A 25,422-nucleotide genomic window follows, 5' to 3' on the forward strand; every position below is an offset into this window, starting at 1 on the left:
ATTCAATTAGTTCAGGGCCTGGTTCCAATTTCACAGCCCCTAAATGCAAAAGGGGCAGAGAGAATGGGAAGGGTGGGGGAGAGCGTTTTTATTGCATTTTTCCTTTCATTCTGGGGGGCTTTCTCGCCCCTTCTCTCTCCCCAGCCAGGCCTCAACCTGCACTGGGCTTCTCAAGGAGTCATTTGGAGTCCATATCTGTCACATCCATTTAAGGCGTTGCGGGTGGAGAGGGAGGGTGGGATGGCAGCCAGACTCCTCCGTTGAGCTCTGACCATGGGCCCCCTGCCCTCTCCTCCCGCCCTAGGGGTCCCCGTGAAGGTGACCAACGTCGGGGATGGCACCACCCACAGCACGGCCTTGGAGCTTTTCTTGTACCTGAATGAAGTCGCGTGAGTGCCTCCTGGGAACCACAGGCCAGCCCGCCCGAACTGCTGAGGCTGATGGCCCCGGCCCGAGCTTTAGGGGCCGAAGAGGACAGGCCCGTGTCCTGCAGCCAGCCCTGGCACCAGCCCCATAGGCATAGGGCCCTTTGGTTCTGTACGAGAGTCCCGGTGGCCCTGGGCCTTAGACGGGAACAACCCCACAGCATCTTCTGCCCCTGGGGATGGTCCAGTCGAGCCTCCCCAGGTCTCAGCTGGGTGTGAGGCCAGGCTAGAAGGACAGCTGAGCAGTGGAGAGGGCTGGGTACCACGCCAGGCCCAGGTGGAGGTAACGGAAGTTCACACACTGAACTCACTGTGTCCCAGGCAATCCCTTCCCTCCTTGGGCCTCAGTTGCCCCACCTGTACAATGGGTGTTTGGACAAGTTCACCCAGCTCAGATGTCCTCTGAGCCTTGAATCCTGATGCCCTCACGTGGCCCCCAGTGACCAGATGGTTCTTCCCACAGTGGCAAACACGGCGTGGGCCGCATTGACATCGTGGAAAACCGCTTCATCGGGATGAAGTCCCGGGGTAAGTCTGCTCGCCCATCTTGGGGACATGGCTCGGCTCCCAGAGGCCCCTGACACACACACCACCCCCATCGTGTTCCAGCATTGCTGACTTCGGGCAAGTCCTTTCACCCTGCCAGACAGTTTCCCTTCTGCGAAGTGGGGATGAGGGACCCTTGGCCACTGCCTTCTGATGGCATCAGAAGAAGAGCTGTCCCTGGAGCAGGGAGAGGCACAGAGGAAAAAGGAGGCAGGCCCAGGGCCCGGAGGTCAGGCACTCCCATGCCCTGGGAGGCAGGTCAGCCAGGCTTAGAGGCGGGCCACAGAGGGCCGATTTCCTGGTCATGAAGGCGACACTGAGGAGGCCAGCTGGCCTGGCAGGGTGGGAATCTCTCCAGGAGTGGGCGCTATGAGCTAGCCAGAGCTTGCGGGCCTGTCTCATGACATGGTCGTTGTCCAGTCGCTCCGTCGTGTCTGACTCTGCAACCCCATGGACTGCAGCACACCAGGTTTCTCTGTCCTTCACCATCTCTCAGAGCTTGCTCAAACTCATGTCCATTGAGTTGATCATGCCATCCAACCATCTCATCCTCTGTCGCCGCCTTCTTCTCCTGCCTCCAATCTTTCCCAGCTTCAGGGTCTTTTCCAATGGGTAGACTCTTCACATCAGGTGGCCAAAGAACTGGAGTTTCAGCTTCAGCATCAGTCCTTCCAATGTGTATTCGGAGTTGATTTCCTTTAGGATGGACTTTCTGCATGATGCTGGGGTGGGGCTCTGCTTTGGTGCTGAGTGGCCGCCCAGCCCATATCCACCTCTGGCTGGGCCTGGAAGGAGGTGAGGCTGGTCCCCAAGCAGACGCAGAGCCCGCGGTTCCCTCTCAGTCCTTCCTCGGGTCACCTCGACTGTGCCCAACCCCCATCCCGTTCGAGATCTCATGTCCCCCGTGATGAAGCAATGCTGCGTGCTTGACTTCCACGAGGGAGGGGCAAGCCAGCCGTTAGGAATAGCGGTGGTGGGATTAAGGTCCTTGTGTGAGCAGGTGTTCAGCTCGCTTTGCTAAGGTCAAGTTAAAAAGATGACACAACCAAAGAAAACCAGGCCAAGGTCACGGCCCTTTGTCTCTCGGGATGTTTTCACTAAGACTCTAAGATCCAAAGAGAACTGACGGCAGATTTCAGGTCAGGGCACTGGTCCTCGAGGCAGGGTGCCAGGGCTCCCACGTGGAGTTCAGGTTCACTGCTCCTGCCTGATGACCTTGGACTTGGTAGCTTGGTTTCCCCAGGTGCAATGTGGCAGGCGGTTGGGACAGGAGTTGGATCATTCTGGCTCTGACCTGTTTGAATTTATCTAAAAATGGGAAGATGGAAGGAAAGTGGCTTTGCCTCTTGTGTGTGTGTTTTTTTTCCTCCTCGATAAGACTATTATTGTGAAAAACAACCTAATTGAAAGTCTCGAGAAGACCTTGTGGAGAACAATATTACTAATTAGCTGCTCCCTTGTACCCTCACTTACCTTTGTGTCTTACCTATGTTAACATCTGATTAAATGTCCCTTTGTCTCACTTTGCCCTTGGGAAGCAGCACAATGCAGATTATCTGAGGCAGACCCTGGAAGGACCTCAATGAGCCAGAGGCCAGCACCCTCGCTTTACAGGCGGGGAAACCAAGGCTCCAAATCACAGGCACAAGTGGTAGGATCAGGACTAATGTTGAGTCCCAGAGAGGCATGGGGTGGAGGGCTGAGAGCTTGAACTCTGCAGTGGGGCAGATCCGGGTTCTAGCCCATGTGTATGAGCAGGAACTGGCCCAGTGGAAGAGCTTCTTAAATGCAGCAGTCCCATAGGGATGCTGAAAGGGCAAAGGCGGCCTTTGCCCTCTGGGAACTGTCCAATCTGCACCATGATCATGTCCTTTCTCTGTCCAAGGCAGGCATCACTGGCTGTGGGTGCAGATCAACAGTGCTGACAATGGATAAATAGCCTGAGATCACTCTGTGAAATGGCACCCAAGTGGACTGGACTATTCTGGGAAGACGTCCTGAAAGAGGTGGCAGGAGAATAGACTTCATGGTAGAAGAAGGTGGAATAGAATGGAGTGGGAGCCTTCCAGTATGAGTGGTAGGAGCAGCCTAAGTGGCCAGTGGGTGATGGGTTAGGTGTGAGGCTGGCCGGCCTCCTGAATGCCTGGCAGAGGCGCATTGAAGGGCTGGTGTCAGGGGCCAGGCTCGGGTACCAGACTTGACTGCCTGCCTTGGCCTCTTCAGAGAGGCTTCATCCTTGAAATGGGTTGTTGTGCGGATCAAACACCTCTGTGTTGACCTATAGTGGGTGCCATGCCTGGAGGTAGGCTTCCTACCTGCTCCCCAGAACTGGGGGTATCATCACCTTGAAGACTGGAGCCATGAGGTTAGCACTCAGTTCCAACTCCCTTGGCTTCTTACCATCCACCTGAGGAGGATTCCTGGAACAGAGCCCTCACGCTGCCCAAGTATTGCGTGTGCACCTCTGGGGGGCTTTCCCTAAAAGCGTAGGATTTAGCCCGAGAGTTGCTTGCTGTGTGTCCTCAGGCAAACTGCTTTCTGTCTCTGCAACTCCCACCAGCAAAGGTGGGCACACTAGGGTATCTCACCTTCTCTCTCGGCAAGTTGTACCTTGCCTATTTTCTGACTTGGGAAGTAAGAAAGGAAAGTAGCTTCATAATTTTAGGGGAAGGTCTTGTTTTTTATTTCTCCACTCCCAGTAAGTCACTGTGAGAAAGAAAGAGGGGCAATAAAGGAAGACATCGTGGATTTGCCCACAAGATTTTTATTAGGTCTATGGTCAGAGGAAAAGCTGTTAATTGTCATTTGTATGGAGGGCAGAGCAGGAAGGTGCTATTGTTCGTATGTTGGTGTACAAGGGGGAAATGTCATTTGTATTGATTTTACAAAGCTGAGAGTTGAAATTGGTTAAGGGCTTTTTTTTTTTTTTTTGCCGGGGTGGGGGAGGGCAGGTGGGTAGGAAGCTGGCAGTGCTAATGTCCCAGGTCTGGGGTGGCCAGGTCTGCGGCACTTGGGGCCATGGGGTCAGTGGGCCAGGGGCTGGGGAAGCCGCAGATGGAGTAGCTTTCTCTGTATTGTAACTGTTCACATCGTCATTATCACATTATCTTTTTAACTCTGGAGGGGGGCTAATTCAGTGAAGTAAATGAAATCAGTGGGGAGGAGGAGGGGGGCGAGGCAGGCAGGAGGGAAGCCGAGAAGGAGCTGGCGCTGGTCCTTCCTTCACCCTCTCCCCGGCTGGTTCCTCTCCCCCAGCCCTGCCCCACGGGTCTCACCTCTGCCGCTTCCCTCTGTGACTCCCTCCGCCCTCTCCCCTCCACCTGCCTTCTGTTCTCCCCTCCACTCCTCCCTTCCACGTTCTTCCATCTTCTTCCCTCCTTCCCATCACTCTCCCATCCTTCCCATCTCTCTCACATCCTCCCCTCCTCTCTCACTTTCTCCTTACGCCATCACTTTCTGGTGAAGAAAGACTTGAGAGTTGCCTCCCGCCTCTCCAGACCTCCCAGAGTCTCCGCTCAGATGGAACATTCCAGATTGGAGGGAGACCTGTGAGGCAAAGGTGTTCGCATTCCCAGAAGCCCAGAGTAGCCAGCGTCAGAGGCCCACCCTGATTCCCAGGGTGGGGCCCGTGGGGCACTGGGAGCATAGAGGAAGGCTAGCAACCCACCGGGACTTGCCTCCCCATCACCATGGCAACTGCCTCTCTCCTCGGCCGTGGGGCCTAAACTGGGAGCTCTTGGGCTCCAGCCCAGCTTCCCTCCCCCGGCCTTTCTGAATCCCTTCCTCTGGACACTGCTTACCCAAAGGACCAGAGGCGGTGGTCCAGGTGCCTTAACCTCCACATCTGCACCCCCACCCCCCGGCCGAGTTGGCCGATCCCACTCAATTCTGCCAAATTGCTCAATTTCTGGGCTAACCTGGCAGCCTTGGGAAAACAGATGAGAAAAATTTAAGCGGCCGCAGCTGTTTTGGTTCCCACCTCTTCCTCCTCGGTCCACTCTCCCCCCACCCCAGCCGCCCCCCAGCTCCTCGCCCTTCTCCCCCACCCGCTCCTCGGCAGTAATTATGGTGTGATTGAAGCCGCTCCGCAGAGAACCGCTGACACCTCTGTCTTTTTCCTGTAAACACTGGGAGATGAAAATAGACACTTGAATCCGCTGTGCGTGTCACTCGGAAGATGTCTGTTGTCTCTTCCCCAGCGACACCGAGACTCAGCTGTCATTTCCTCCTTCTTTTTGCGCAGTGGTTTGTATGCCGACTGTCAAAAGCCCTAAATCCATAGTCTTTAAGCATCAGGATTCTGTCACTGGGGTTTTTTTTAAGTGTTTTTTTTTTTTTTTTTTTTTTTCAGAAGAAATACACAGAAATCATCTGTACCCCCATCCCTGTGGAGAGGAGAGGGAAAGCTTTAATACACACACACACACACACACACACACACACGACAGCAGCAACCTGAAAACAAGCTTTTTGATCAGTCACAATTAACTTTAACACCTTCTAAGGCAAGGAACGGGAATATTAATCGTGCTGGTGTGTTTCACGGCTGAGGATTCTCTTCTTGCCTACAACTCCCCGCGGCGCCCTCGCAGGGCTGACGGTCCTGTGGCTGATTCTGAGGGCTCCGGAATGGGTGACTGTCCACCAGATAATCTCTGCTCTTTTCCTGGGGACAGCGATGATGGGGCAGTTTGGGGGTGGTGGTGAGGGACAGGGGCTTCTTGGGTGACTCAGCGGCAAAGAACTTGCCTGCCAATGCAGGAGATGCAGGTTCAATCCCCGGGCTGGGAAGACCCCCCTGGAGAAGGAAATGGCAACCCACCCCAGTATTCTTGCCTGGAGAATCCCATGGACAGAGGAGCCTGGCGGGCTACAGTCCATAGCATCACAAAGAGTCGGACATGACTGAGCGACTAAATAACAACAACGGAGGTGAAGGGCTAGGACAAGTCATAGCTCTTCCTCAATGGAAAGCATGGATGTCCTCTCAACTCTGCCAGTGACTGGTCCTGTTTCGTCTCTGGACTGTAGGGAGGTGATGCTAGGGAGCTGGCTGCAGTGTTCCAGAAACGAAACCACATAAGCACCGGGGACATTGTCTGGGTGCTCACCTTCAGGTGGGTCTCGGTGGGACTTAGTCAAAAAAGCAGTCGACACTCGCCACCGTCTCCTTTTCCAAGCAGGTTTGAAAGTTTCCGGGTTTTTCCAAAATGTGGCAAAAGTAATAATTAGGAAGAATTAGAAGGCCCATTTCTAGTCCAGTAAATACTGAATTCCTAGTATGTAGTGCTGAGTCCTCAGTCGTGTCTGACTGTTTGGGACGCCATGGACTATAGCCCACCAGGCTCCTCTGTCCATGGGATTTCCCAGGCAACGATGCTGGAATGGGTTGCCATTTCCTCCTCCAGGGGATCAGCCCTACCCAGGGACCGAACCTGTATCTCTTACGTCTCTTGCATTGTCAGGCAGATTCTTTACCCCTGAGCCACCTGGGGAGCCCAGTATATAGTAAATATATTTTGAGTTGCTAGAATGAGAAGACAAATAAGGCTTTGCTATTGTTTTGCTCTTGGCTTTTGGTGATAAAGTTTCTAGAATAATTGAAAGCTTGCCCCTTTTACCTTGTGGTTATTTCTGTCATTTTTTTTTTTTTTGGAGGCAGATGTTTCCAAAAGCTCTGCACACCTCTAGCATTGTAAATAGACTGCTGTAAACATCAGGCCTTTCTCAGTGGCCTGGGGTCATTGGGAGCCACCCTACTCTCCCCGAATCAGTGGACATGAGTTTGAGCAAACTCCGGGCGATGGTGAAGGACAGGGAAGCCCGGCGTGCTGCAGTCCATGGGGTTGCCAAGACACGACTGAGCGACTGAACAGCTGTCCCCAGAAGGAGCCAGCCCCAAAGCCTGTGCTGAGTTCTCGTCTGCGTTTCACGGGTTTTCTGCGTCCCTGTGCCCCGTCTCACGCTGTCATTTTCTCAGCCACCCATCTGCCTCCCACGCTGTCAGCCCTGCTAAGCTCCTGCGGGCTTGTGTCTCTGAGGCAGTCTGTGGACCTGGATGACAGAGCTGGTTTGAACAGTGTTTATGAGAGTCATGATGAGGGGTGGGGGAAGCCTGAGGCACTCCCCATGGAGTTGAGGGCTTGGGCCTGGTGCGGGAACTGGGGGATAGTGGTGTTTTCCTATCGGGGAGGCATTTACGCCCACAACTGATTCAGGACAGCAGAAGTGGCCCAAGAGCTGCGGCCACATGAGTGAAACAGGACCGGCGTGTCCTAGCAGTGCCTTGCCTTTCTGACTTGCATGTCCCCGAACCCCAGGATGTGGGGGGTTTGCAGATAAGAGACTCGATTCCCCACAGAGAGGCTCTTTTCCACTCTGGAGCACCTCAGAGCCTTGGGAACACTCTTCCTTGGCCACAGCACCTCAGACTTGGGTGTCCCCTTCATGCTTGGTGAGCACTGGATCACTTTGCAAAAGGCCTAAGAGGCAACCAAGAGCAGAGATGGAAAATTCAGAGGCAGGTCTCAGTCTCCCCATCTGTGAAATGGGTGTGCTGGGCCAAATCAGGATTTTTAAGGACTGCTTGTGGAGTCCAGGGTTTGCAGGGGGTTCTCTGCTCCCCACAGCTAGACCTCATCTTTGTGTATGCTGAGCTTCCGCCTAAGGATGTTTGAATGCTGGGTTTGCAGCTGAGTTAGGAAAATACAGGCCATCCCTAAGGATCCTGACATTTCTGTGGATTCCCAGACTTAAAGATTAAAGACTAGAGAAGTTCTCAGAGGAGAAAATTTCTGGCTACTTACATCAGACACAACCTTGTTCATGTCCCCTATGGACTTCAGAGTTTAAACAATTTCCTCCTTTTTGGTTTGGGTTTTGGGTTTTTTGTGTTTTTTTTTTTAAGCATTTTTAAATTGTGGTAAAATACAAAGCATTGGAAAAAATCCTGATGCTGGGAAAGACTGAAGGCAAAAGAAGGGGGGAGCAGAGGTTGAGATGGTTAGATAGCATCACTGACTCAATGCACATGAATTTGAGCAAACTCCAAGAGATGTCCAAGAGACTTCCAAGGGAAGTCCGGCGTGCTGCAGTCCATGGGTTCACAAAGAATTGGATATGACTTACAACTGAACAGCAACAAATACAAAACATAAAGCTTGTCATTTAAACTGTTTTGAGTGTACTGTTTAGTGGCATTAAATACAACATTCACGTTGTGTAAGCACTAGCCTGCATCTCCAGAACTCTTTCATCTTTCTAAAGCGAAGCTCCATTAAACACCAACTCCCCTCTCCTCCTCCCCAGCCCCTGGTACCCAGCATTCTACTTGGTTTCTATGAACTGGACTCCTTTAGGAACCTTGCGTAAGCAGGATGACACAGAATTTGTCTCTTGGTGATTTATCTCTGGTTGATTTCACTGCGCCTCTTGTCCTTGCATGTATCAGGACTTCCTTTTAAGGCTGAATATTTCACTATGGAAATATCTCTTTCTGTTTATCCATCCATCTGTTGTTGGGCATTTTGACTGCTTCCACCTTTTGGTTCTTATGCATAATGCTGCCATGAACTTGGGTGTGTGAATCCCTTCTGCGGAAAGATAACCACGTAAATTTTGAGGAAAACCAAAAATCTGCCCCTTTAACACCATAACATTATTTGGTGGGAAGAAAGGGACTTTTGGGGGTGGCGTTCATCGGGGAGGGTTATGAGCCTCCCATCAGGACAGCAGACACAAGGCAGGTTTATCCAAGGTGCTCACCCGAACTTGACTCATGGGGCTATACTGCCAGGATTGCCGGGGCCAATCCTGCCTCTTGGTGCCTGAGTGTCCCCAAACCTAGGGTGCCATGCACTCATCAGATCTCCCTCCCAGGGCCACACTCAGCCCAGGGCCAGGTGCCCCCTTGTCACTTGGAGACAGCGTGGTTCAAGCAGGTTGTTTAGCAAATGGAGGATTTGGGCCAGAGATGATGGGGAGGGCACTGATCAAGACCATCTCCCCATGACCTTCTGGGTCTGGCCTCATCACCTGCTGGTCCACAGGGCAGCAGACAGCACCACTCAGGGACTTAGGGGCCCAGATCCCGTTCCCAGCTCCACTTCAGCTACGTCCCTCCCCTTCCCGGGCTCAGTTTCCCCATCAGTACAGCGGGGTCAGCCCCAAGTTGACCAAGGTGGTGAGGATTTCTCTGCAGGGACAAGGCTGCAGGGGAGCCGCCAGCCAAAACTGCATGTGTGTGCACACCGTCCCCTCCCCTGGCTCCCTGGGGGAAGGCAGGAAGGGACGTTCAGGGCCCTGGGCTCCAGCAGAATCGGTTTAATTACAGGTTTTCAGCTGCAGGCCGGTGGGCATGAGTTGGGGAGGAGGGGGGAGCGGCTCTGAAACCCTGTCATTTTCCAGCGTCTGAGGGCCTCTGCAAAGGGGGGCATCTAGACATTTTCTCCACAAGCCGCAGAGTGGACTGTCGTGGCCCCAGCGTGAACATAATGGCAGATGCATTTTGCAGCAAGCTGGGAGTGAATGGGTCCGACCGGCTTGTCTCCTGTCAGACGAGTCATTATTATTATTTTTTTTTTTGTCATTGGCTGACAGTTTGGGTTTCATGCGTTTCTCTCTTTTTTTCTTCTCTTCCCCCTGCCTGGAAAAATGGCTAGGTATCTACGAGACCCCAGCAGGGACGATCCTTTACCACGCTCATTTAGACATCGAGGCCTTCACCATGGACCGGGAAGTACGCAAAATCAAGCAAGGCCTGGGCTTGAAATTCGCCGAGCTGGTCTACACGGGTGCGTAGACCCTGCAGCTGGCTCCCTCCCCTCCCTGACCCAGGGGCACCCTCCTCCCCTGGTCTCAACTCACCCACTGCCACCTGCGCGAGAGCCTGGAAGCTGCAGGTTGAAGGGGCTGGAGAGAAGGCAGGGGACACGGAGCGCGGAGGGGACGGTGGGACCTGCCGTGTTCACGAGGTCTTGAGGGAAGCGCGCCAGTTCCCCAGGTGTCCCGCTGCCCTGCTGCCTGCAGCCCATGGGACCGCAGCGGGGGCGCCAGGGCAGCATCCTGCCAAGTTTCATCCAGCATGTGCCGGGTGCCTGGCACCGTGTGGGGACACGAACCATCCCTGGGGGCCTCCCTCCCCCAAGTTCCTAAGAGAGCTGCGGCCAGAAACCGAGGCTCCGGGCAAACGGAGCTTATAGAGAATTACCCAACTGGAAGTGGCCAAGCTGGGCTGGACCTCAGGTCAGCCTGTCTCCAGGCAGAACCCAGAGCCACTCTATGAACTGCCTCAAGCAAGAGAAAGCCTATCTTGGCTAAGAACAGGGCCTGAGCACTACATGGGCCAGATCCCCACTGGGAAGCCACCAGGTACTGTCAAAGTACCCATTTCACAGGTGAGGAGACTGAGTTTCCATGCCTCACGTGCCATCTGACCAGGCCTCCTGACTCCAGATCCATCCCAGACATTATACTAGGAGTGATGAAATCCAACCTGTTGCCTGTTTTTGTTCAGCCCATGAGCTAAGACTAGTTTTTACATTTTTCGATGGTTGGAGAAATTTTTTTTAAGTAGTAGCTGTTTCATGTAATATGAAAATCATAGGAAATTCAAATTTCAGCATCCATAAATAGTTTTTTGGAGAAGGAAATGGCCCACCAATTCCAATATTCTTGCCTTGAAAATCCCATGGACAGAAAAACCTGGCAGGCTACGATCTATGGGATCACAAAAGAGTCAGACATGACTTCACAACTAAACAACAACAAATAGTTTTTTTGGCTCCATCTTGCTCGTTTGTGTCCGTGTTGTTGTCTGGGGCCACTTTGGAACTGCTCTGGCATAGCTGAGTAGTAACTAGAGGAGCTACATAGCCCGTAGAGCCTAAAATACTTACTATCTGGCCCTTCCCAGAAAGGATTGACCCTATTCTATAACATTCACATCTCCCTAATTTGAGAAATCACATAACAGCCCCTCTCAGCTGTTGGGAGGATGACCTGCCATTCTCTGGGAGCCTGGATGTCAGAGGGACCCCAGGAAAGTTAATATTCATAGTAACTGCCTGGTGTATAGATCTCACCTCTTCCACTGGTCCCCCACTTGGAGGTTTTGCTTCCTCTGAAACCTTGGAATAGCTGTAACTCATCTCGGGGTTTTAGGGCAATGTGGTGGTTATTGGCTGGCATTATTTTTTCCCTCCCATTGTTCCCAGCAGCTTTGAAACCCCAGGGCCCCCCTCTTCCCAGGTACAGACAGGTGTTTAAATACCATTGTCTCCTGCGGACTCTCGGGCTCAGTGGGGTTTCCACGCTGAAAGGTGGATTTGGGTTACAAAGCGGGAGAATCATTAAGCCGTGGCAGGCTGTGATGGGGGACAGCACCTGGCCGAGGCTGCTCCTGGGGCGTCTGTGGAGGCCGAGCGGGGACCAGGCTGCCAGGCTCCCCATGCTAGATCGGCTGCTGCCTCTTGCTGCCCGGTCCTGAGCTGGGTATTACCTAATCTTAGCTGCACAGAGGTGAGATGAAAATGCTTGTCCAAGGTTTCAGAGCTGCTGAGCCGTGGCTTGGAGCCCAGGACAAGCTGGCTTCAGAGGCCAAGTTCTTGGGCACTTCAGTAGATACTGGGGGATGGGAAGGTGGGCTGAGGCCATTTGCAAGGGGTGATCAAGGGGCACTGGCGTGTACAGGCCCACCCTGAGTGTCTGGGGCACAGGTTGACCCCCAGCTGAGGGGCTGGTGTCTCTGCCCTGGGCTGCCTGTGTTGAGTCCTTGCTGTCACCCACTGAGCCCCCTAAATCCCCAAAGGTTACAGTGATTAGGTTTCAAAGGAAATGAAACCTCAGAGTGGAGGCCCCTCACAGGCTAGTTGTTCAGCCAGGTGCCTCTAATATCCAGGCCCCCATAGATGTCAAGGTCAGCCTCTGATAGCAACCTGTTCCCTCAACAGCTCCAAGGGGCTGTGTGATAGGATTTCTCATGTTAGGGATGTATAAATGTTAGAGTGGAGTTTAGTTTCAGCATGTTCCTTAAGCCCTCTGTGCCTCAGTTTCTTCATCTGAAGAGTGGAGATAAGGCTGCCTGTCTTACAGTGAGGACTCAATACATAGATATGGGCTTCCCAGGTAGCATGAGTGGTAAAGAACCTGCCTGCTGATGCCAAAGATACAAGAGACACAGGTTTGATCCCTGGGTTGGGAAGATCCCCTAGAGAAGGAAATGGCAACCCACTCCAATATTCTTGCCTGGAGAATCCCATGGACAGAGAATCCTGGTGGACTACATCCCTAGGGTTGCAAAGAGTCGGACACGACTGAAGTGACTTAGCACATATGCATTACATAGATATTTGTAAAGCCTCTAGAAGAGTGCCTGACCTGGTCTCCGAGTGTGAACACAGGAGAACAGGGTTATGCCTCTGGCTGGGTAGGTCTGGGTAGATCTTGAGTAGGTCTGTCTCCTCCCTCAGCTTCAGTTTCCCCTCCTGTAAGATAAAGGGCACTGGGCCAGATCCCTTCTTGTTCTGTCTAGCTCCCCCTGCAGATCTATCATTCCTTGGCTTCCTCAGAGCCCCTGTGGTCTCGGGGCCCGGGAAGACCAAGGCTCAAGAAAGCCCTTCTGTCTCGGGCCCACTCCCAGCTGCCCTGGCTTCTGTGACCACTGTCTCTCCTTCCTCTCATGCCATTCTCGAATTTCCTAATGTGCCTGTATGAGGTCTGCACAGACACCTTCCCTCAAGGAGCAGACATGGGTGTCACCCCGCAGGGTCATCCTGGCAGGACCCCAGCTTCAGGGCCCCTCTCATTTAGGGGGTAGCTCACCTCTCCCCTCACCTCAGTTTCTTCAACAGTAAAATGGGTACAATACATAGAGGGTCATCATCCTAATTAACACAGAGATTGGCTCAGCCCCACCCACCATGCACCCCCAGCCTGGGACACTCAGGGTCTCCCCAGGGCAGTGCTCGGGGCACACTGTCCCCCCACCGCGGGTTGGTTCTGCTGGGAAGAGAAAGCTGAGCACAAGGCCCCCGTGGAGGCAGCAGGGGAGACAAAAACCCCAGGAGCTCCTACTGGGTTATGAAAGCTCCTACTGGGTTATAAAAGCTCCTACTGGGTTATGAAAGCTCCTACTGGGTTATGAAAGCTCCTACTGGGTTATAAAAGCTCCTACTGGGTTATGAAAGCTCCTACTGGGTTATGAAAGCTCCTACTGGGTTATGAAAGCTCCTACTGGGTTATGAAAGCTCCTACTGGGAGATAAAAGCCCAGGAGCCCCTACTGGGTTCTTTGCCCTCTTCTCTGGCTACATCGCCACCTCTCTTCCGACCTGTGAACCTAAGGGGCTAATTACCCTGACTTAAAAAGATGGCCGAGCCCCTGGGGCACGGGGTGGGGAGGGGTGTGTGGCCCTCAGAGTCCCGTCCCCACCCCACCCCCCGCCCCCGCCACGGGAGTCCGGGCTAGAGGCAGGAGCACTCCCGATCTCGCTGTGCGCTGGAAAGTTTCTCTCCCTCTCGGGCTGTCTGTCGCCCTGGATACAGTGAGGACCGGCAGAGGCCACATTCAGATCTCAAAAGCAGAAGTGCTCGCTGAGTCCACACAGCCCCTGGAGTGTGGTTAGTAGCGCCTGACTGTGCAAAGGAGGAAACTGAGGCACAGGGACCATGTGGGTTGTCAAGGTGGAGCCGGAGGTGGGCATCGGAGAGCGAGGACCCGACCCCTTCTCTCCCTGCCCGGCCCTCCCCGACGTCTGCGAGCCCCCGGGCCCATTGCAGGGAGGGCCTGCTCCCCGTTCCCACGGAGAGCCTCCGCAGGTGCCCCCGGAGGCTTGAGTCTCCAACAATAGCCACAGACCTGGGGCTGACCTGACCCTTTATCAGGGCAGGAGATCACACACCATCTGGCCCCACAGCTGCCCAGGTGGGCTCACCTTTCCAGCTCCGTTTCAGAGAAATCCTACCCCTCACCCTGTCCCTCCCCCAACCCCGATCACAGCCCCCCTGCCCTCGGCAGAGACGGGACTGAACACACAGCCCTCCCTGGCCTGAGAGGTTCGGGGCAGGAGGGGTGGGGTGCAATGCATTTCTCAGGCATTTCAGGGGTGTTTGAGATGCAGACGGCAAAGCTGCAAGACAATCATACAAGGCAGAGTTGTTAGGGCTCGGGCCCCCTGAGGTCAGGTCCAGCCTCCACCGCTACAGCCTGTGTGATCGGGGAAAAGTCTCAAATTCCCTGAGCCTAACTTCCTCACACAGAAAAAAGAGAGGCTAAGAGAAATTTTTGTCCCAAGACTCTTTGGGAGGATTCAAAGAGCTAGTCCAGGAACTTCCCTAGTGGTCCAGTGGTTAAGACTCCAAGCTTCCAGTGCAGGGGGCATGGGTAAGGGGTCTGCCCATTCTGAGGGGTGGGGCTCTGTCTGGCTCTTGGCCCAGTGTTCACAGCAGTCCAGAGCCCACAGCCTCTACACACAGTAAGCCTGCTAGTCCTGGGGGTGCAGGAAGGTAGGGTCATTCCCGCTTAGCAGATGGGGGAACAGGCACAGAGAGGTGAAGGCCCCACACGCCTGGTCTTGCTGACCCCAAACCCACCACCCAGCTGGGCACCCCCATCACTTGGTAACATATATCTGAGTCCTACTTGAGGTCTGCTGCCCTGATACAACTGAGCCCCCTGTGGGCAACAGATGGGGGCCCCTTCACCACTGTCTCCCCAGTACCTGACCTGTGGAGCCCCCTGAATATCTGTGGCATGAAGCAGTAGGTTAGATTCCCCTCCTCCTGACCCTTAAGAGGTGACTGCTTCCTAGCAGGGATGGGGGGAGAGCCCTACAAGGTCACAGGACCGGGCAGGTGGGCTTGCTCCTCGGTGTGGTCATTGACAAGTGCACATTGAGCCAGAACTCCACATTGAACAACATAGATTCAGGACCGCCTCCCTCCCAGGCTCACGTCTGCCATGACGGGGCAAGGTTGGGGGGTGCCCCACGTGGATCCCAGTTCCCTCTACATCCTGGCCTGGGGCAGACAACGCAGCGGCCTCACTAGCACCCTTGTTTCTTCCTCCCCACAGGTTTCTGGCACAGCCCCGAGTGTGAATTTGTCCGCCACTGCATTGCCAAGTCCCAGGAGCGCGTGGAAGGGAAAGTGCAGGTGTCCGTCTTCAAGGGCCAGGTGTACATCCTTGGTCGGGAGTCCCCACTGTCCCTCTACAATGAGGAGCTCGTGAGGTAGGTGCCCCCCACCCCACCCCCAGCTAGGCACAGACCCTCAGGTCCAGCATCTCCTCTCACTGGCTTTCTCAGCAAGAATGCTCCCAAGCATGTGCCAGGCATGGAGGAGACAGTCCCGAAGAGCATCCACACCAGCTCTGTCCTCATGGAACGTACAGGCTAGATGGGGAGAAAGCCCCAGAGGATCACCCGCGTGTAGGATTAGGGAAAGTGGTGCTGGACCACCCAGAGATATAGGATACTTGGGCTGGGTATAATAATAGGGGTGTGGAGTCGCATCACTTTGGAAGTCATCTCTGAGCTGGTCTCCAAAAGAAAGGAGTGTACCAGGGGGAGAGGTGGGTGGGAGCATTTCCAGAGAAACTGTCCCATGCAGAGAGTCCGAGTCATGGAAGAACCCAGAACATCCCCAGTGCAATAAGAACTCCAGGGTGGGAGGGCCCTAGATCCAGATTGTAAAGGATGGACACATCAGACCTGTGGCTTTGGTCCTCTCTGGCTGCTCTGGATTTAAGTGAGGTGGGAGCTGGCAAGGGTGGACACCAGGCCTCCCAGTGGGACATGCTGGAGGCTTGGACCAGTCTGTTGCATTCTGGGAATAGAGCGCAGCAGATGGATTTGGCAGATATTTAGGAACTGGAATTAAAAGGGCTTGAATGGGGAGAGAGATGGGAAAGTTCAGAACGACCTGGGGCTTTCCGGCATGAACCGCTGGGTACACTTTGATGGCGGTGACTGCGTTGAGAGAATGGGGGAAAATCAACCATTTGGATCCGGACGTCTTGAGGGTTAGTTTTCTTTGAGATTTGGGCCAGGAGAACTATTGTTGGCAGCTGGACACACGGGGCTAGAGTTAAGGAAAAACATAGGCTGAAGACACTGGGTGGTATGGCCAAGAGGAGACTGCTAAGGGGAGGGGCAGAGTTGGGTGAGAGGGAGTCAGGAGAGCTGCCTCCCCGATGGGCCAGGGTGAGGGAGCTGAATGACTGTGGGCGAGGTTGGGGAGCCCTGGCAGGCTGGGTCAAAGGTGAAAGTGTGAAAGGGTTAGTCGCTCAGTCTGACTCTTGTGACCCCATGGACTGTAGCCCACCAGGCTCCTCTGTCCATGGGATTTCCCAGGCCAGAATACTGGAGTGGGTTGCCTTTCTCTTCTCCAGGGGATCTTCCTGACCCAGGGATCGAACCTGGGTCTCCCACATTGCAGGCAGATTCTTTAGCAGGTGCCTATTAGCTGTACCTGTGTTTGCATCTTGAATGAGAGACTGGCCTTGACCGTAGAGCCAAGTGGCCCCTCTGGAGGTCACCTGGTCAAACAAGAGGTGGGGACAGGCAACCCCACCTGACGCAAGTCCCAGGCCCTGCGTGGCCCCGGTTGAAGCCAGCTCTCCCCTCCCGGAAGGCAATCGGGAATTAAAGAACGAGTTTTGTTTGGCAGTCAATATTATTTTTCTCTCTCTGTTCTCTTTGCCATGTTGCATTTCTCTCCCCCCCTTCAATCTTTCTAAACACTTTATAAGCCATAAATATAACCGAATCAGTTTAGATCAGTCGGGGTAAATGTCAAATTATCTTCTCTCTTTCTCTCTCTGGCTCTTTCTTCCCTCCCCCTCCAAATCTACAGCCTCTAATAATCTGTCCAACCCTTCATTAAGCCTTACAGTCTCACTCGGGGAGATTAAATGAATAAAGTAAAAAGGGAAAGGGGAAAAAAAGAGAGAAAAGCAGGAGCATTTATTCTCACTGTGTCTCCGACCATTTCCCTTTTCTTTCTGATTTCTACATCGCTGACTTGAAAGCCCTTGAGTGACAGCGTCACAGGGACCGGCGAGGAAGCCCCTAGAGGTAGCAGAACTGGAAATGCCGCGGCACAGTAGGTAGAAAGTAACGTAATTACAGAGCAGGTCAGAGCCACTCGAATGAACAAAAATAAAAGCGCAGAGGTTTTCTGTAGACCGTCAGGGGAGGTAAAAAAAAAATCATTGTAAACTCTTTTTCCACAGCGCACCCCCCCGCCACCACACCACCCAAACTACAGTTTTTTAAGAGAGGTTTTTCAGTTCCCCAGAAACATCTCTGGGACTCCTAGGCAGTCTGGTGGGACAAGTTTGTCCCAGAGGTGGGCTTCTCTTTGGCAGGGGCTGCCGGGGTGGTCTGAAGGGCCAGTCTGAGCAAGGAGGGTGGGAGGGTTTGTTTTGACTCATGAGAGATGGCCGGCCGGCCAGGAAGGAGGGGAACAGGGTCTGGCCTTGCTTTCTCCCTGGGCTGAATGCAGGGACCCTCCAAAGGGGACATGGCAGCTTGGAGAGCAGGAGTGAGGCCAGGTGTCCAAAGTCTGTTCAGTGATTGGTGGGGGCGGGGGGTGGGCGGCTCAGGGAGGGCTGATGTTAAGCTTCATTTATCACCCCAGCAACATCTGTAAAAGCCGTTCGAGAAGGCCGATGCTTTAGTTTGGTCCAGCCTCTCCCCTGCCCGGGGAAGGGTCCCAAGCAGCAGCCCCCTGGAAGCCTGGTATCTTCTCTGCTCACCAGGAGCCTGCTAATCGGCTCCTGGTGACTTCAGCCACCTGAGCCCTGGAAGAGTCGTGGAGGTGAAAAGGAGGGAGCGTGGGAGTTCCATGTGTCAGCTTCAAGGCCCCGTGAAGGTCAGGGCGAGGGCGTGGTGGAGGGAGGCCCAGAGCCCGAGACCCGACAAGCCACAGGGCAACCCGGTGCAGAGACTCCAGTTCACAATGATTTTTTTTTTTTTTTTTGTAACCTCCCCTGACAGTCTGCAAGCCCACAGTCCACAAAGAGCCAGTCAGAGACACAGCCTCAGGGTCTGGGAAAAAGAACGGCAGACCCCCTTAGCTCCCCCCACCCCCCAACCCCCCCATCTTACCTCTCTGGAGAAGGGTCCTGAGGGGGCAGGCCACCTCCTTGTCCCTGAGAACCTTGAGACGGCTTTATCCTGAGGCTAGATTTCTGCAGACATGAAGACAAGGGGCTGATTCAGGGCAGGATGCAACAGGGGCCCCCTGAGAAACGGGAGGGACCCCTTCCCCCAGGGGGATTCGGAGGGTGGCCTGGTAGAGTCAGATCGGAGGCCAGAACACCCTGAACTTGTCCTCAGAGTGGATCACAGTCAGTAAACTACCGAGGGCAGGTGGGTGATTGATTGCTTATGTCTGCACCCCCCGCCCCGCCCCCGTGGGAGCTGGCCCTGCCTGGTCCTTTGTTTCCCCAGCATCTGGCCCGGTGCCTGGCGGGTAGTAGGTGCTTAATAAATACCTGAGTGAAAGAACAGGTGCATGAGTGATGTTAGCGCCGCTGAGTGCCTGCCAGATGCCAGCTACATCATTTTATGTGGAGCCAGTGACAATGCTGGAGGGCCTTCCTGGCTGGCTCAGCAGGAAAGAATCTGCCTGCAACGCTGGAGATGTGGGGTTCGAGCCCTGTGTCGGGAAGATCCCCTAGAGGGGAAATGGCAGCCCGCTCCAGGACTCTGGCCTGGGAGATCCCATGGTCCAAGGAGCCTGGCGGGCTACAGTCCATGGGGTCAAAAGAGTCGGACACGACTGAGCGACTAAACGACAACAAGTGTTAACGATGAGGGCCCCATTTCACAAATGGAAGACTGGAGCTCAGAGAGCAAAAATATTTGCCCTAAGGTCTGTGCTGGGGGTGGAGCCAGGATACACAACCAGGTGACCGGATCTGAATGACTGTGGTTGGGAAGGGTTCCGAAGGACAGCTAAGTGAGAGCAATCAAAAGAGGAAGGCTGTTGGATCTGTAAGATGGAAACCGTAGATTGGGAAGGAAAAAAAATCTACTGAGGGCAACAGGAGTTGACGGTGCCTTTTTCACCGACCAGCTGGCATGGGGTGGGTGCCCAGGTTTGAAAATGGATTAGACTCGGTCTCACTCGCTGGGCCGACAGGGTGAAAAAGGCTTTGAGGACAGACCTTGAAGGCTGGGGCCTCCCCGCAGCTTGCGGAACACCGTCACGTGTGTAACCCCGGCCTCCCAGGCCTTCAGACCGCTGGACATCATCGGGTCTTCCCGGACACCCTGAGGGCAGAGGTGGCTCCATTGCGTGTCCTGAGGTTACAGGTGCAGTGCTCTGGTTGGTGGCAGGAGTTCACCCGGCTGGCACTGGTGGGGCCAGGACCCAACCCGCCCATCTGCATGGCAGGGATGTGGCTCCCTGCTCTCCAGCCCCGGCACAGGGTAGGGCTCCCTGAACCAGAAGGAAAACAGTGACGAGCTAGAGTGCAGAGAGGGTTGGATCCACACGGGAAACACCTGGGTGTCTGTGAGGCTGGGGTCCTCCGGACGCCAGGCCATGGCCCCTGGGATGCTGACGAGCTCCCCCTCTTTTGCAGCATGAACGTTCAGGGAGACTACGAGCCAGTTGACGCCACTGGTTTCATCAACATCAACTCCCTCAGGTGAGAAGCCCTGGCCCCTGATGGGCCCTCAGACCCTCCAGGTGTGACAGCCAAGGGCAACAGAGTCCTGGGCATTGAGTTCCGGGTTTCTGAGTTGCCTCTGACACTCAATCCCACCCTCTCCAGCCACAGGGACTCCACCAGGAGTCCCTTTCCTGAGCAGCTTAGCAAGGGAGACGGCCAAGAGGTAGAAGGGAGCCACAGAAGGTCACCAGCTCCTGCCTTCTCGTCCCCATGCAGGTCTAACTGGAGACACAGATCTCCGTGGCCCAGGGTGCGTGATGCATACCAACTGGGGCCACTCAGACCTGGGTTCAAGTCCTAGTTCTGCAGTTTGGGTTCAGACCCCTTCCGAACCTCTAGAAATCACTAGTGGGGTGTTAATCATATCTGCCTCACAGGTGTGGTGGAAGTTCAAGTCCAGGCCATGGATATCCAGCACTAAGCCCAGACCCTGGTGCCCAGGAAGGGCACGGTGCTTGGCAACCAGTCTATCAGGCTCTGGGTTCTTAATCACTAGCTTCCTTCTCCTGGGGGCATGGGGTCAAGAAGAAGGCATGAGTCTCTTTCCTCTCCCTGATAACATGCCCTCAGCACAGACCCACTTTCTCCTGGAGCCAAGACTGGGAGAGACATCGAACCCAGGCGGGCCGTCACCTCCACCTCCCTGCCTCCTTCACCCTGCGTTTTATAACTCTAACCCTTTTAAATGGCTCGAAACACACTGGGTTTTCATAATGGCCTCTTCACTTCTCCCATCGCCAGTTAAACGCTTTGTCTGCAACAATGACAAGCAATGTTTTCCCCCTAAGATAAATTAATTACATTATCCTGATTGGAGGGCAGGAGGGACCAGGGCAGGAGAGGAGAGAGGGAGAATAAAAAGACAACTTCACACACGTCTTAACAAACAGCTGCCCCCCGCCACCCCAGCTCTGCCTGAATTAATTGAACTGAGTGCATGTTGTTATTGTTAATTTACATTTTTCTTTGTTTTGAATCTGGTTTACAGGCTGAAGGAATATCATCGCCTCCAGAACAAGGTCACCGCCAAATAGACCAGCTGACAATGCAGAGCTGGGCCGCCTCACTTTACCCATCTCCCAAGTGTAGCTGCTAATTGTTGTGATAATTTGTGATTGTGACTTGTTCTCTGGGTCTGGCAGCGTAGTGGGGGCGCCAGGCCCCAGCTTTGTTCCAATAGTCCCCTGTAGCCTGCAGAAGTGGTCCACAGACAGAGGGATGGGGCGGGGAGCGGGGGACTGCAGTGAGAATTAAAAAAAAAATTATACATTAGTCTTTTGTTTCTTTATTTCTGCAGAGAGAGGGGTAAGAATGTGTGTGTGCGTGGCAGATCATGCTTTTCTTAGACCAACCTTTGTGTTTTCTGACTAAAGTGCTGCCGAAGGTCACGTTTTGCCAGAGAACCCATTTACCTGGAAGAACTGACCCCTCTCTTTAGCAAAAACCATGGAATCCAGAAGAGACCACCCCAGTCAGACTCTAGCCCAGCAGCCTGGCAATTTGTTACCAACTGTGGCACGTGCCAGGGAAACCCAGGAGAGTTTAAGTGACAAAGTTGGGGGCAGCCCAGCCCACAGCCAACAGCGAACTCCCTCCCGGGAACGGTGGCCGTGGCTGACCGCAGCACGCTCCCCCTATCATGGCTGGGTGGCCGTGAGCACTCTGCATCATGGAGGAGGAAGAATAGCTTGAGCAGAGAGGACAGCTGCAGACAATCTGGGGGTGGGGATGGGGCAGGTGGTCCATCTAGCCTACAAGGTTCCCTCCACCCTTCCCCAAAACAGGACCCCAAAGCCGCCATGTTTGCACTGGACTCCACCCGCTTGGTCATATTTGATGGGACCATGGCTGGACACCTGACTACAGTTGAGCCAATCAGAATCTCAGTCCCAGGGATTGGGCCTGGGAAAATGGCCAGAAGTGAGGAGTGAATTTAGACGTAGTGGGATGCCCTGTGCCTGGCCCAGCAGAGAGGGAAGAGGAAGCAAGAGGGAAGTGAGGGGAGGCGTGAATCTCTGGTTTAGAACCCCAGTCCCCATCCTGGTAGGTATTATGGGAGCTGGTGGCATTTCTTAACTTGAATTCTCTGAGACACTGATTACCATTTAGAGCTTAGTGAGATGCTGGTGAGATACTGGGAAGATTTGAGCGCTGGTTGTTCTGAGCCCTGTCCTGGTTCTGACCTCTATCCCCGTTGCTTTTGTTAATGAGGGTTTCTTTCAAAAGAGATTTTGTCTTTAAAACTTTTTACTCTTTTTATGAAAGTTACAAACGAATTCCTCAATGAATCTTAGCTTTGTGCCAGACCCTTGGCTTCACACTTTATTCACCTTATCTCATTGAAAATTCAAAATGACACTGTATATGTGTTAGTTACGCGGTTGTGTATGACTCTTGGCTATCCCATCGACTGTAGCCTGCCAGGTTCCTTTATCCATGGGATTTTCCAGGCAAAAATTCTCGAGTGGATTGCCATTTCCTTCTCCAGGGGATTATCCCGGCCCAGGGATTGACCCTGGGTCTCCCACATTGCAGGCAGACTTTACCCTCTGAGTCACCAGTCACCAGGGAAGTCTAAATGACACTGAGGTAGATGCTCTTAAGTGCATTTGGCAGAGGAGGCAACTGAGATGCAGAGAAATTGATCTGGCAACATTCAGTCAGCTAGCAAGTGACAGAGCCAGGAACCAAACCCTGGCTGAGGTGACCAAAATCTTGCGTTTATATCCTTAATCATCATTGGGCCGCATCTTACTTAAAAAAACCTTATAGAAGCAACTATCACCAATCATCTCGCCACTGAATTATAAACACTGCTTATACCTAGTGCATTTCTTCACAGTCATATATTTTTCTATGATTATAAATATTTTGTAGAGTTATTTAGGTTAAAAGTATTTTAAGAGCAAGTGTTTTACCCTACTTTTAACTTTATATCATATAACATCAAAAACTCAAATTATTTCAGCCACTGCATAACATTTCATTATATCATTAATCCATGATTTATTTAACCTTTCTTCATTTATATTGTTCAGTCACTAAGTCGTGTCTGACTCTTTTGCACCCTGGTGGACTGTAGCCCACCAGGCTCCTCAATCCATGGGGTTTCCCAGGCAAGAATACTGGAATGGGGTGCCATTTCCTTCTCCAGGGGATTGTCCTGACCCTCGAATCAAACTCAAGGCTCCTGCATTGGCAGGTGGATTCTTTATCAATGAGCCACTAGGGAAGCCCACTTTCTCATTTAGATTTAGTTTTTCCCATTCTAAATTTTTATCCTGCCTTTTATTGGATTTAATTGAATATTTTTAGTAGTTGGCTTATTATTAGCTCAAATTTTTGCCTTTTTTAAGTGAGTTCGCTAGGGTTTACAATGTTCATATATCTTTAGCTTATCACAGTCTATCTTCATGAATGTTATACCATCTCATGTGTAATGTAAGAATGTTATAAAAGTATACCATCATAGAAATATTTCACTTTGTGCTTTTGTTGTCATATGCATTGTTTCTACAAAGGCCCACAGTATGTTGCTATTTTTCTTTAGATAGTCAAATATCATTTTTAAAAGATTAAAAAATAACAAAGGTATGTTTTTTCTATTTATCCTTATGTAGGAGTGGTAATATTTCTTTATAAATATTTGATAGCATTCACCAAGGAAGCCATCTAGGCCTAGAATGTTTTTTCAGTTCAGTTCAGTTCAGTCGCTCAGTCATGTCCAACTCTGCAACCCCATGAACCGCAGCACACCAGACCTCCCTGTTCATCACCAACTCCCAGAGTCCACCCAAACCCATGTCCATTGAGTCAGTGATGCCATCCAACCATCTCATCCTGTCATCCCTTTCTCCTCCTGCCCTCAATCCCTCCCAGCATCAGGGTCTTTTCCAATGAGTCAGCTCTTCACATCAGGTGGCCAAAGTATTGGAGTTTCAGCTTCAACATCAGTCCCTCCAATGAACACCCAGGACTGATGTCCTTTAGGATGGACTGGTTGGATCTCCTTGCAGTCGAAGGGACTATCAAGAGTCTTCTCCAACACCACAGTTCAAAAGCATCAATTCTTCGGTGTTCAGCTTTGTTTATAGTCCAACTCTCACATCCATACATGACCACTGGAAAAACCATAGCCTTTACTATACGGACCTTTGTTGGCAAAGTAATGTCTCTGCTTTTTAATATGCTGTCTAGGTTGGTCATAACTTTCTTTCCAAGGAGTAAGTGTCTTTTAATTTCATGGTTGCAGTCACCATCTGCAGTGATTTTGGAGCCCAGAAAAATAGTCAGCCACTGTTTCCACTGTTTCCCCATCTATTTGCCATGAAGTAGCTTTTGGTGGGATACTTTTAAGGTATGAATTCAGTTTCTATGATTTATATTGGATTTACTCATGTCATGGGCTTCCCAGGTGATGCTAGTGGTAAAGAATCCACCTGCCAGTGTAGGAGACATAAGAGATGCTGGTTCCATCTCTGGGTTGGGAAGATCCCCTGGAGGAGGGCATGGCAACCCATTCCAGTATTCCTGGCCTGGAGAATCCCAAGGACAGAGGAGCCTGGCAGGCTGAAGTCCATAGGGTTGCAAAGAGTTGGACACAACTGAAGTAACTTAGCACACACACGCACTCAGGTCATCCATTTTTGGCTTCAGTCAACTTTGGGTAATTTGTGTCTTTTGAGGAATTTGCCCATTCCATTTAGATTGTCAATTTTATTGGTATTAAACCTTTTCATATTTTCTTATTATCCTTAACTGTCTATAGGATTGATAGTAATGTTCCTCTTTACTTACCTTGGTGACTTTTGTCTATCCATATTCTTTTTATTTTTTTTTTCAGGGATTGCTGAGACATGCAGAGAATTTTTACTTATCACATATGTTAACATTTATTTTCACTTATAGAACAGAGTCACAGATAAGAGCAGACCATTAGTAAGTATTCGTAGGGCTCAGGGGTCTAGCATAGCACCTAGTACACAGTAGATTGTCCTCCCTTTTTGTTTTTAATGTTTATTTTTTTATGGCTGTGTTGGGTCTTCTGTGTGGGCGTCTCTCTAGTTGTGGGGCACAGGCTCTAGAGCATGTGGGCTTAGATGCCCTGTGGCATGTGGAATCTTAGGTCCCTAACTAGGGATCAAACCCATGTCCCCTGCCTTGGAAAGTGAATTCTTAACCACTGAACCACCAAGGAAGTCCCCTCCCTTATTCTTGATCAAAGTAACCAAAAGCTTTTACTGTTGTTTTTCCTCTATATGTAATTTCTCTTTTTCCTGCTTTTCTGGCTTTCTCTTTTCTGCTGATTTTCAGCAATTTGATTACGATAGGCCTTGGTATGACTTTCTTATGCTCATTCAACTTGACATTCATCGAGTTGAGCCTGTGGATTTTTATCAAATTTGTAATGTTTGCAGATTTTTTTCCCCTCAAATTGGTTTGTCTACCCCCCTCCTTTCTGGCTCTCTAATTATACATATCAGAGACCATTTGAATCACTCCATAATCTCTGAGACCCAGGGCGTTCTTCTTCTCTGTTTGGTCTGTTTTCTCTCTGAACTTCATTCTGTGCAGTATCTGCTGCTGTGTTTTCAAGGTCATTGATCTTTCTTCTATATTATCAAATCTGCTATTAATTTCATCAAGTGTACTTTTCACTTCAGGTGCTGTTTTCATCAGTACAGCAGTCATTTTTATACCCAGTTTCTCTCCACATCAAGCTTATGTTTTCCTTTATAGCCTTGAACATATGGAACAAATTCACAATGGC

General features: G+C 52.1%; 1 protein-coding gene across 1 annotated transcript in view; it reads left to right on the top strand.

Moving 5' to 3' along the window:
- Positions 1-20,924, top strand: part of ASS1 (argininosuccinate synthase 1) — a 52,388-nt gene extending 31,464 nt beyond the window's left edge. Inside the window, exons 10-15 of the mRNA XM_020875577.2 lie at positions 305-389; positions 889-953; positions 9,632-9,763; positions 15,042-15,198; positions 19,563-19,628; positions 20,641-20,924. Coding sequence (XP_020731236.1) covers positions 305-389; positions 889-953; positions 9,632-9,763; positions 15,042-15,198; positions 19,563-19,628; positions 20,641-20,686 — 551 coding nt within the window. The 3' untranslated portion in view covers positions 20,687-20,924. The remainder of the gene's footprint in view (positions 1-304; positions 390-888; positions 954-9,631; positions 9,764-15,041; positions 15,199-19,562; positions 19,629-20,640) is intronic.
- The last annotated feature ends 4,498 nt before the right edge of the window (positions 20,925-25,422 follow it).

The sequence above is a fragment of the Odocoileus virginianus genome, chromosome 2, assembly GCF_023699985.2.
Source record: "Odocoileus virginianus isolate 20LAN1187 ecotype Illinois chromosome 2, Ovbor_1.2, whole genome shotgun sequence".
Taxonomy (NCBI): domain Eukaryota; kingdom Metazoa; phylum Chordata; class Mammalia; order Artiodactyla; family Cervidae; genus Odocoileus; species Odocoileus virginianus.